We start from the raw sequence: 12,045 nt of genomic DNA, 5'->3' as shown, positions 1-12,045 counted from the left end.
GCCGCGAGACGCTCTGCGCATGCGTGGTCCTCCGGAGGGGGCTACTGCTGGCGAAAACTTTCTGGTTTGCAGGGCCGGGACGAGCCTGACACCTGTAGTGGAGCACCCACGGGGACGCACATCTCGAAGAACAGATGTTACTGCACAAGGTGAGTAACAATTTCTTCTTTTGAAATATGGTGCCATGTAGATGTGCCAAATTTCGAACGAGTGTACTGCAAATTGTGTATCTTTTTCCGATTTAACATTGCAGTAGCCTATTACATCCCGCCTTAGTCAGCTCATTATTAAATTTAACAATTCCGGTCTTTTAAATCTTTCTTCATTTGATTTTTGTTGCCCTTCTCTGTACCTTTCCAATTCTAATATGTCTTTGTTGAGATGGGGTAACCAGAACTGCAGGCAGTATTCGATGTTTGGGCATTATGATGTTTTCTGTTTTATTATATAATCGTTTCCCAATGATTGATAGCATTTTGTTAACTTGTTTTGATTGCCATTGTATGCTGAGCAGATGTTTTCAGAGAACTATCTGCAGTGATTCAAAGATCTCTTCCTTGAGTAGTAACAGCTATTATAGATGTCAACATTTTGTGTGTATAGTTGGGTATGTCTACACTACAGTGTTATTTCGAAATAGCTTATTTTGAAATAATGCGTCTACACATAAAATGCATTTCTAAATAGCATTTTGCTATTTGGAAATAGCGCGTCCACACTGAGTGGACTCTGAATCGCATTTAAGGCTGGCCGGAACCAGTTCTCGCAGTGCACCGGGTCAGTACTTACTGTGTGGGGCTGCTGCCTGAGGCTGTCTGAGGTCTGTGCTTAAAGGGTCTTCCCCGGACAGCCAGTTCTCAGGTTTCCCTGCTTGCTTGCCTGCCTTGCTGAGGGACAGCAAAGCATGTGTGTCTCGGAGTGCTCTGGTTTCCCTCACTTGGGACACCATAGCGCTCTGCAACATGGAGCCAGAGCTGCCTCTGGGCACTCTGGTGCTTCTCTTGGATGCGTTGCTGCGAGCCTGGCTGCACTTTCTGTAGGTTGCCATCCAGGAGGTCCACTGGGGGGCTGTCAGTATCCAGGAGGCCCTGCGGGAGAGCTTCTACCCTGAGAAGCACTAAGAGCCTCCCTGATCTGCCCCACTGGGGGCTTGTGCCTCATTCCTCCCTCACGTCCTTCCACTTACCCCTTCCTAACCCCTCTTCCTGATGTCAAATAAAATACACGTATTTTCATGAACACAAACTCTCTTTATTTAACAAAACTAGGGGGGAAGGAATGAAATTCTGGTGAGACTGGGGAAAGGAGGCGTGAGAGGGGAAAAGAGAGTTGGGGGAGAGGAGGGGAAGACTGGGAGGAGGGAGCTGGAAGGGGGAAGCAAAAGGAAGAAGGGGGAGGTAAGCTCAGGGGTAGGCGGTCTCGCCGGACCAACTCGATTGTCTTGCAAACCTGCTTCTGGGTTTACACGTGGCCTTTGGTGGCCAGGCTGGCAGCTATCCTGCCATAGATGGCCGTGTTCCTCCATCTAGTGTGGAGATCATGGATGTTGGGGGCATCCCCCCCAAACCTGAATAAGGTCTATGATCTCCACGCTGGACCAGGAAGGTGCCTGCCTTCTCTGGGTCCTGGCAGGCTCCTGGGAGCTGGCAGGCTGCCCCTGGGGAGCGGTGGAGGGCTGGCTGCCAGAGGCTTGCTGGTTCATGTTTTGGGGCCACTGGGTCAGGGGCAGTGACTGCTGGCTCTGGGTTGGAAGACTTGGAGGTGGCACAGGCACTGTGGCCATACTCTACCCCTTTAAGGGCTCAGGGAAGGTGGGGAGGGAGTGAAGTGTTTTTGGTTGAGGCTGGAGTAGCCACCAGGGCTCCCTAGGAAGGCTGGAGGCCTCCTATTTTGAAATGTGTCTACACAGCACTCATTTTGAAATAGCTTTTTCGAATTTGGTGTTATTCCTCGTGGAATGAGGTTTACAAAGTTGCATGAAGCCCTGAGTTGCTTCTCACTTGCATGTGGCCCTCAGCTGATTTTGGGGGGCGGGGTCAGTGGCCCTTGACCCAAAAAAGGTTCCCTTTGTTATGGGCTAGATAATAGGGGTCCCCTTGGGATTGTCACCCAGTGTGTTGGTCACACCACTGAACCCACCTAGCTTGCCCTAGGGCACCCCACCACCCTGTTCTGCTGAGCTAGTAGCTCTGGTCTCCCCCAGCCATGGCACAGAATTGGGGCAACAACCCTGCGGCAGAGCAACACAGGTGTTAAACAAGCTCAGCTCTGGGCTGTTGACATTACTCAGGAACACAGCCCCCAAAAAGGACCAAAACCCCAAATAAACCCATCTTACTCTGTATAAAAGTTTTACAGAGAAACTTTATAAGTTCTCACTCTTTATCAATGAAAATGAGCTATGCAGAGTAGCTGCTCTTCCCTGGATTACAATGATTTACGCTGGGCTTGATAATGAACAAAAGTGTTTTTATTAAGTATAAAAAGTAGGATTTAAGTGATTGCAAGTAAGTTACTAAGCCAAAATAAACAGAAGTCTAATATACTAAGAAATGTGTTACTTGCAAAGTATATTCCTCACCCTTTGTCCCTGGTTCAAGGCAGAGTTGGTTTTTTTTCTTTTCTCTGGCCTGGGTCTACAGCTCTCTGTGTTTTATGGGTTCTTTGTTATCATGTTTCTGTTAAAAAAAGAACCAGTGACCCAGAGGCGAATGGAGTAGACGGGCTTCTTTTTGGCAGATACATGTTCTGCCTTGGGCCCCAAAAACCCTGTCCAAGTGAGCAACATATTAACCAATAGCACATTCTTTTATCCTAGTTAGTATGTAAATACACATATCTATTACAACTCTTTTTAAACCCTTAGGGTATGGCTACACTACAGCACTAATTCGAACTAACTTAATTTGAATTAGTTAATTCGAACTAAGCTAATTCGAACTAGTGCATCTAGACCTAAAAACTAGTTCGAATTAGCATTTTGCTAATTCAAACTAGCATGTCCACATTGAGTGGATCCTGAACCGAGGTTAAGGATGGCCGGAAGCAGTGCCACCAGGGCATCAGATTAGGACTTAGAGCGTGGAGCTGCTGTCTCAGGCTAGCCAAGGGCTGTGCTTAAAGGGACCCGACCCCCGCCCCAGACTGACAGTTCTCAGGGGTTCCCTGCTTGCAAAGCAGTCCTGGCTTGGAGTGCTCTGAGTGCCCACACTTGGCACATCACAGCACTCGGCCATCAGCCCGGCTGCACTTGCCGCAGGCTGCCATCCGGGTGGGTCAATCAGGGGGCTGCAGGAGAGTTTCCACCCTGAGGAGCCCACAGAGCCACCCCAGTCCTCATCGGGGGCTCGTACCCCATTCCTCCCTCTCATCCTTCCACTTACCCGTCCCTAGCCCCCCTTCCTGATGTACAAAATAAAGGACAATTGTGTTCAAAAATGGAATCTGTCTTTATTGAACAAAACTGGGGGAGACTGGGAAAAGGAGGTGGGAGAGGGGAAGAGAGAGGGTGGGAGAGGGGAGGGCAAACCTGTTCCTGGGTGGCCAGGCTGGCAGCTATCCTGCCCTAGACAGCCACTTTCCTGTGCTTAGTGCGGAGGTCGTGGACGTTGGAGGCTTCCCCCCAAACTTCGATGAGGTCCACGAAGTCCGCACTAGACCAGGCGGGCGCCTGCCTCTTGCGGACCTGGGCAGGCTCCTGGGAGCCGCCAGCCTGGTCCCGGGAAGAGGCGGAGGGCTGGGTGGCAGCGGGTGGCTGGTTCGTGCCATGCCAGGTGCAGGATCTGCTGGCTGGGTGCTGGCAGGCTTGCACCTGGCACTGGCACCATAGCCAGACTGTGTCCCTTTAAGGGCTCTGGGGCCGGGAGGGGGGCAGACGAGTTTCCCTGGTGGTGTCCAGAGTGGCCATCAGGGAAAGCTGGGGAGGGCTAGCCTCCCACTAGTTCGAATTAAGTGGCTACACAGCCCTTAATTCGAACTACTTAATTCGAACTAGGCGTTAATACTCGTAGAATGTGGTTTACCTAGTTCGAATTAAGCGCTCCGCTAGTTCGAATTAAGTTCGAACTAGCGGTTTGTATGTGTAGTGCCTATTAAAGTTAATTCGAACTAATGTCTGTTAGTTCGAATTAACTTTGTAGTGTAGACATACCCTATATTAGTAATGTGAACACCCATATAAAGAATAGTAATAATCATGTGATGAATATAATCATACCCACTCTGTTTATTGTTTGCAGCACTTTTAGTTGAAGCATGCAGTTCTCACATCCCAAACTCCTTGAGTCCGCAGCTTACTGGGAGCGGGGGGTAAGAAGGTGCTGTGACCTTAAATATATTTCAGAGCAAGTGGGAAAGGACGGACAAAGGGAAGATAACATGGAGTTCTTCTTCGAGTGCTTGCTCATGTCCATTCCACTTAGGTGTGCGCGTGTAGTGTGCACGGATTTCTGAGAGTTTTCCTTTAGTGACACCCATTGGGCCAGCTAGGGAGCCCCCCGGAGTGACACCGCTATATCTGTGCATATATACCCCCGCTGGCCCTCCACCACTTCAGTTCCTTCTTACTGCCCATGATGGTTGGTGGAGCTCCCTTCTCGCTTGCCTGCAAGCGTGATCTCAGTGGTATTCAAAAGACTTGTGATGTAGTGGGAGGTAACCTGCTAACTCTCTGGCTGCTGTCTGTAGCACCACCGAGCAGAAAAGCGATGAGTCACTATGTAAAGAGGGTATCCCAACTTGTTTGGCCAGCTGACCCCCATGGAGAGGAACAAAGGAAGGTGGAATGCTGCCCTGGCTGGGGGGCAGGGTTGGAGGAGAGGGAGTTAGTTCCTGGCTGGAAAGCAGGGAAGAAGGAACTGGGAAGGGGGCTGGGATCCCCCTATCTCAAAGGGGGCACTGAGGCCTCTTAGCCCCAGTTCCTGTAACCAGATTACATCTGTGCTATGCTGTATCCTGGAGGAGCAATAAACCACTCTCAATTCTACTGGCTGGTGGAGTCTGTTCATGCCATTTCGGGGGTGCAGGATACGGGGAACCCCAACGCGCCATCACACTGGTGTCAGGAGTGGGATGCACTGCACCCCGTGGATGGAGCTTCCAGTGGCGAGCGACAAGGTGCCGTAGAAGCAAGAGCCCTGGAGCCAAGCGTGCTGGAGACAGAGTGAAGCAGTTCCTGGGAATCGTGGGGTGCTGCAGCACTAGACTGGTGAGTCTGCACCGAGGGGACCAGCGGGCAGATGGCCTACGCCCGACTCTTGAAGACAGAGCTGGTGGGGCTGTGCAGAGAGAGGGGCTTGCCTGTGCGGAAAGCAACCAAGGCCCAGCTGATTGCCCAGCTGGAAGAGAATGACCAGCCACAGGGCCAGGATCTTGTCCCCAGGGGAAGCAGCCAGACCCCCCCCCCCCCAGAGAGTGTGTTAGGCTCAGAGAGGGGGAGGAGCTCTGGAACCCACCGGAGAGATGAGACAGTGTCTCCCGGGAGGCCTGCAAGCCGTAGCCCATCTAGGGCAGGGGCCAGCCCAGCGGAGCTGCGGCGGCTGGAGATCCAGCTGCGGATGAAGGAATTGGAAGCAGAGGACCCAGAGAAGGACCGCCAGGACCAAGAGAAGGAGCGCCAAGATCGAGAAAGGGACCGCCAGGACCGAGAGAGGCAGCGACAGCATGAGCTGGCCATGGCAGAGCAGAGAACCGGCGGGGCCCCGGCTGCGCCAAGTGCGGATGGGCCCCAGGGTCCCGGGACTGCCAGACGCTTGGAGAGGCTTGTGGTGGCCCAATTGAAGGACATGGGTGACATAGACGGGTTCCTCAGTGCCTTTGAGAGGGCCTGTGGACTGCAACGGGTCCCCCCAGCTGACTGGCTGCAAGAGCTCGTCCCCGCACTGAGCCAGGAAGCGGCCAGAGTGCTCAGTCAGCTGGAGGACCTACAGCTAGGGGATTACAACCGAGTCAAGGAGGCCCTGCTGCACAAGTTCGGGCTGACCCCCGAGATGTACAGGAAGAAGTTCCGGGGGGTACAGAAAGGGCCACGGTAGACCTATGTGGATCTGGCCTCCCTCCTGTCGCAATACTGACGCAAGTGGGTGTCTGGAGTCAGAGCCCAGACCGCAGAGGAGCTGCTCAAGCTGGTCCTGATGGAGCAGTTCTATGAAGCATGCCCACCCAAACTGAGGCTGTGGCTCAAGGACCGGAGACCAGAGAACCCCCAGGAGGCCAGGAGACTGGTGGATGAGTTCACGGAGAGCCGGTCTGGGTGTGAACGGGAGTCCCAGAGAGAAAGGGAATCGCGCAGAGACCGGATCTCGTCTGAGCGACGGAGGGAATCAACTATGAGACGAGCACAGAGAACAGGTCGTCTGGGCCCCAGAGAACCAGCCAGGGCCTGGATAGAGACAGCCCAAATCCTAACTTGCCATCGCTGTGGGCAAAAAGGCCACAAGAGGGCTCAGTGCACCAGGTCCCAGGACCGGGGACTTTCCAGGGTTAACTGGCTGGGGCGGGAGGAAGGGCAGGCTGCCCCAGAGGCAGGGGCTGGCAGGCAAACCTCAGCTCAGAGAGAGGGGAAGGATGCTCAGTGCACCTCCCCTGGGAGGTCTGATTCTCAGGAGGCGGATTTCTCCGTGTACCGGGTGGGTGCAGGACGGCCCCTGCGGAGCGAGTGCCTCATACCCCTGGAGGTGGATGGTAGGAAGGTGACGGGTTTCTGGGACACGGGGCGGAGGTGACGCTGGCCCGATCCGATATAGTGGCCCCAGACCGGATACTACCCCACACGCAGCTGACCCTGAAAGGCATATATGGGTCCCCTTTTAAGGTGCCTGTAGCCCGGGTGCATCTGAAATGGGGGGCCAAGGAAGGTGTCAAGGAAGTGGGAGTGCACCCGCATTTGCCCACCGACATGCTAATGGGGAATGACCTAGAGGAGTGGCCCCATGATTCCCAGTGGGGTCTAGTCACCACCCGGAGCCAGAGCCAGCGAGGGGCTGGCAGCCTGCATCCAGGGAAGGACTCCCAGCAGAGTCCTCAGGGTCCCATCCCAGTGGACATGGGGTCCAGCCAGGCTGGGACTCCGGACCTAGGCAAAGGTGGGGGACAGGTCCCGATCCCTGCCTCAGCAGCTGAATTCCAGGCTGAGGTGAAGGCAGACCCCTCCTTGCAGAGGCTGAGGGAACAGGCTGGCCTCCGTGTGGCTCAGCCCCTGGGAAGAGGTGGCCAGGAGAGATTTCTGTGGGAGCGGGGATTCCTGTTCCGGGAATGGCTTCCCCCCCAGAATGGTGAGGGAATGGGGGGTCCAGCGGCAGCTGGTGGTCCCCCAAAAGCATTGCCTCAAGCTGCTGTATTTGGCCCACGACATCCCCGTTGCGGGCCACCGGGGGATCCGGAGCACCCGGCTGAGGCTGCTCCAACACTTCTACTGGCCGGGGATGTTTGCGGAGGTGCAGCGGTACTGCCGGTCCTGTGACTCCTGCCAGAGGGGCGGGAAGGCCCAAGACAGAAGGAAAGCAGCTTGGTGGTCCCTACCCCATATAGAGGACCCCCTGGGCTCGTTGAGAGAGTTATGGGAGGGGAAGACCCCCCTGGATGGAGCGTCGGGGGTGGAAGCCGCCCTGGAAGTCCAGAGAAGGCTCGCTGGGCTCATGGCCCCGGCCCGAGAGACCCTGGCCAGAGATCAAGGCCAGTGGAAGGGTGGGTGTGACCCCCGAGGACAGGCCTGTGCCAGTCGCCCTGGAGCGGGGCGGTGAGTGGACAGAAGGAAGCCAATTCATGTGGGGCCTCGCCACGGCTGGCCCGAGTCAAGGGGAGCACCCATGTCCCCAGGGCGGGTTCCCACGCAGAGGACCCGAACTTCCCTAGGTCACGAGCGGAGTGACCCTGCTCAGTTCGCTCTCGGAGGGGGGAGAACTGTGACATAGTGGGAGGTAACCTGCTAACTCTCTGGCTGCTGTCTGTAGCACCACCGAGCAGACAAGTGATGAGTCACTATGCAAAGAGGGTATCCCAACTTGTTTGGCCCATGGAGAGGAACAAAGGAAGGTGGAATGCTGCCCTGGCTGGGGGGCAGGGTTGGAGGAGAGGGAGTTAGTTCCTGGCTGGAAAGCAGGGAAGAAGGAACTGGGGAGGGGGCTGGGATCCCCCCCATCTCAAAGGGGGCACTGAGGCCTCTTAGCCCCAGTTCCTGTAACCAGATTACATCTGTGCTATGCTGTATCCTGGAGGAGCAATAAACCACCCTCAATTCTACTGGCTGGTGGAGTCTGTTCATGCCATTTCGGGGGTGCAGGAGACGGGGAACCCCAATGCGCCGTCACAAGACTTTAGAATAGTTAGCACCTAGTTGAATCCCTTTGTTCTTTCCAAGTTGCCTCCCCTGTTAAGTACCGGTTTAGATAGTTAGATACGATTGTTTGGGTTGGGGCTCCCCTGTTGCCTCCTCTTCCCTCCAAGCCCATGGGGCATGCCAGGGCCACATGGCTTTAAGCCCTGTGTTGACTGTTCCAAGCCTATGACCTGTGGTGACCCGCACGATTTGTACCTGAAGTGTTTGGATGAGGCTCATGTCCCGGCGAACTGCAGAATCTGTCGCAGTTTCAAGTCCCGGACTCGGTGTGAGAGAGATTCATGCCTGAAGATACTCCTGATGGAGTTCGCGCTTCACCCAGCACTGTTGCTGGACTCGGCACCAGCATCCCACAGCTCACTGCCCTCAGTGTGGGAGACTCCCGGGTATTCAGGGGACTCGTCGTCGTTGAGGCACCCTGTGGGCACAGCACTGTTCACAATCACCAGTGCCATGCATGAAGAGGAGAGCAGAGAGGGGCAGGTCTCTGCCCTGGCATGTGCCCATGGTGAGGCCCCAGTCAGGGCACTCTGTTGCGCCTGCACCAGCAGTGAGGTCTGCTGCTCGTAGGCCGGACCAAGAGCTGCGTGCAGCAGAGGAGCCAGTTCTGGTTGAATGGCCTTCCACTTTGGACACATTTGAGGTGGCGTAGGAATTGATTGAGCTCACCGCTAATTCACCCTCGCCTCCTCTGGAGTGCTGGGACCAGCCTTGGGCCTGTGCATCGTCAACGGCACCGGACCCGAGTAGGCTCGCACCATCCTCGGCATCAGCGCCCCATGCAGTGCTGTGTTTTCTGGTGCTCTTGTCTATGCCAGCACCGAGTCCTTTGGTACTGGTGCGCCCTTGCTTTCTCAGGAGTCCAGGGAGAGCTCAGCCTCTAGCATGCTCATCCCGGTGGCCCAGTCCCCAGCACCGGGACATCTCATACCCCCACTGCCGGTGCGGCACTAGGGCAAGCCGGCATCCATCATTCGGAATGCGGAGTGGCACCATTCCACGGGTCTGGCCTCTGCTCTGCCTTGGTCAGAGACCGACTACTCATTGGATTCCAACGTGGAATCGGTGTGGTCTAGGGCGTCACTCTCTCATTCCCACTTCTACTCAAAATCCCAGCACCGTTCCAGGTCCCCGCACTTCTTGGCATCGCAAGTGCCAGGACAGTGTCTCAGGTCACTCGCAGACCTGGCCTTCTATCATGGCTCAATCCCCCAACTTGACACTATACGTGCAGAGATGGAGGGCCGGCTAACCGAATAAGCTCTGTAAAACCTGTCTCTGTGATTCCCAGAAACAAGCTTATTCAAACTCAGTCCCTCGGAGATTCAACACTCTTCCCCCCCCAAGACTGGTTGTTTGCTGTCACCACCCACGTGATTACAAGAAAATATAAAAATAAACTCTTTTCCAGGAAAAAGATCACTTGGGAAATCCCCTTCCTAAGGTAAAGCTCTTCCCCACCCCCACCCCAACCTCCATTTTGCTTGGAGTTGGGAAAAACAGAGGGAATCCACAGACAGCAATGGACTCTGCCCTTGTAACTAGGCACTTACTCCTAGGAACACAACAATCAATCAACCGGTTAATTAGAATAAAAAGAGAACTCTTTTATTATAAAAATAAAACTACTGTTGCAAGCATAGTAAATTGGTTAGATGGTAAATAGCCACAATTTGATATATACTTGGGGAAAGTCCCTAGGCTGTAATCCTTAGTTACAAAAGAGCAAACAATTAGCCAGCTCAGACATGATATCTAAGCCCCCAAACAATGAAAATGATAAACCGTTGACGTACTCTCCAAACTTTTCCCTACTTACACATTTGAAGAAATCTGTTCGTAGAGACAGAAGCCTCTCCCATCTCCCTCAATACCTGGGAGAAACTGCTCTGATCTCAAACAAAGAAGAAAGAGAGAAACCCCTCTTTTCCAGTTTGAAATTCCTACCTACATTGTTATTGTCTGATTGCCCGAACCCCCCCAGCTGATACCTTTGCTAGGTACCTGAGTTAACCCCTTAAGTCACTGGGTGCTAGTCAGTACTCCTTCTGATCATGACACCTCCACAGTGGCAGCATCTGGACCAGTGGCCATTTTGGATCCACCAGGCCCTACGGAGTGCTCCCTCCACAGCAGGATCCTCGTGTTTGGGGATCTGGGCCCCACCTTGAGCCACTCCATTACCCAGTGCCCCAGCACCGCAGGTTTTGGTAGTGTGGAGTGAATCCCTTCAGCCCCCGTAGGATGGGGGACGGGGACCATGAGCCGTCGGGGCAGTCTGCCCCTTTTCAGGCATCATGAGCTGGAGGACTCAACTGTACAAGAGTATTCATCGTCCTCCCCTGACAAGGCCCTAGGATTGGCCTCTTCATCAGTGCTAGCCATGGACTCCCAAGCCCATCAAGAATTCCTCTGGAGACTGGGCCACAGCCTTGGGGTCCAGCTCGAATGGGCCTCGAAGATCTCCAGTCTGACAGTTGATATCCTCAATGTGGAGGTGCCGTCTCGTGTGGCCTTGCCTTTAAATAAGACAGTGGGCAAAATCACAAAGGCCCTCTGGCAGACAAAAGTGTCTATTTGGCCTACGGACAAAAGGGCAGAATGGTGATACTTTGTCCCTCAGGCAGGCCATGAACACCTGTTCTCTCATCCTCTACTGGGCTCGATAGTGGTGCAGGCTGTTAACCACCGTGAGCACCGGGGCAACCTGCCCCTACCTCCAAGAACAAGGAGGCCAAGCCATCAGACCAGTTGGGTTACAAGGCCTATGCCTCAGAGGGGCTCTCCTAATCACGATAGCTAACCAGCAAGTCCTCCTGAGTAGGTATGCTTTCAATTTATAGGCAGCTATAGACAAATATGGGGAGGTGCTACCCCAAGACTCGAGGCAAGCATTTAGGGCCTTGTCCGAGGAGGGTAAGGTAGTGTCCCCAGCTGCACTCCAGGCAGCTCTGGACTCTGCGGATGTGGCAGCCCATACCATGGCAACGGGCCTGGTCCTGCCCAGGGGCGCATGGCTTCAGGTATCTGGCATTCCTCCAGAAATCCAGAACACAATCCAGGACCTGCCCTTTGAGGGTGTGGGATTATTTTCAGAACGCACTGTTACTAGCTTCCATCGGCTAAAGGATTCTAGGTTAACTTTCAGGTCCCTGGGTATCCATACCCCTGTACTACAGAGGTGCTCCCTCCTTAGGGCCCTGTTCCGCCCTTTTCAGCAGGGGAATAGGTTGGACTTCTCTAGGTGCAGGGGCTGTAATAATAATAATAGAAGTGGCAGATGTCCCTCCTGTGCATTTTTATTTTGACCGACAACAGGGCTGCGATATTTTATATAAACAGACAGGATGGTGCTGGCTCCTATCCCCTGTGCAGGGAGGCTCTCCTCCTTTGGGAGTTCTGCGTGGCTCACAACAGTCACCTGGTAGCTGCTTACCTCGCTGGGGCCCGGAACGGTTTGGTAGATCACCTCAGCAGCTCCTTCAAGGGGCACGACTGATCCCTCAGGGTGAATTTAGCTCTGTCCATTATCCACAGGTGGTGTTTTCCCCACTTGGACCTGTTCGCAACCTGCAGCAACAGGAAGTGCCCTCGTTTTTGCTCCCTATTCAACCACAGCCAGCAGTCTCTGGGGGATGCTCTCATGATCCCTTGGCCTCAGGGTCTTCTGTTTGCCTTTCCCCCCTTCCCGCTGATCCACAGGGTGATCC

At 54.2% G+C, this 12,045-nt stretch overlaps 1 protein-coding gene across 7 annotated transcripts in view; it reads left to right on the top strand.

The window, feature by feature from the left end:
* Positions 1-12,045, top strand: part of TCTN3 (tectonic family member 3) — an 85,435-nt gene that overhangs the window by 30,222 nt on the left and 43,168 nt on the right. The window contains exon 1 of one of the 7 annotated variants that reach the window (XM_006119564.4): positions 20-149. The exons of the other annotated variants lie outside the window; for them this stretch is intronic. Within the exon in view, the coding sequence (XP_006119626.3) occupies positions 135-149 (15 nt within the window). The 5' untranslated portion in view covers positions 20-134. Of the gene's footprint in view, positions 1-19; positions 150-12,045 lie in introns of those variants that run through there. 7 annotated transcript variants of the gene reach the window in all.

The sequence above is a fragment of the Pelodiscus sinensis genome, chromosome 8 (assembly GCF_049634645.1).
Source record: "Pelodiscus sinensis isolate JC-2024 chromosome 8, ASM4963464v1, whole genome shotgun sequence".
In the NCBI taxonomy this organism is placed as follows: domain Eukaryota; kingdom Metazoa; phylum Chordata; order Testudines; family Trionychidae; genus Pelodiscus; species Pelodiscus sinensis.
This window is presented reverse-complemented; position numbering and strand designations above follow the sequence as displayed.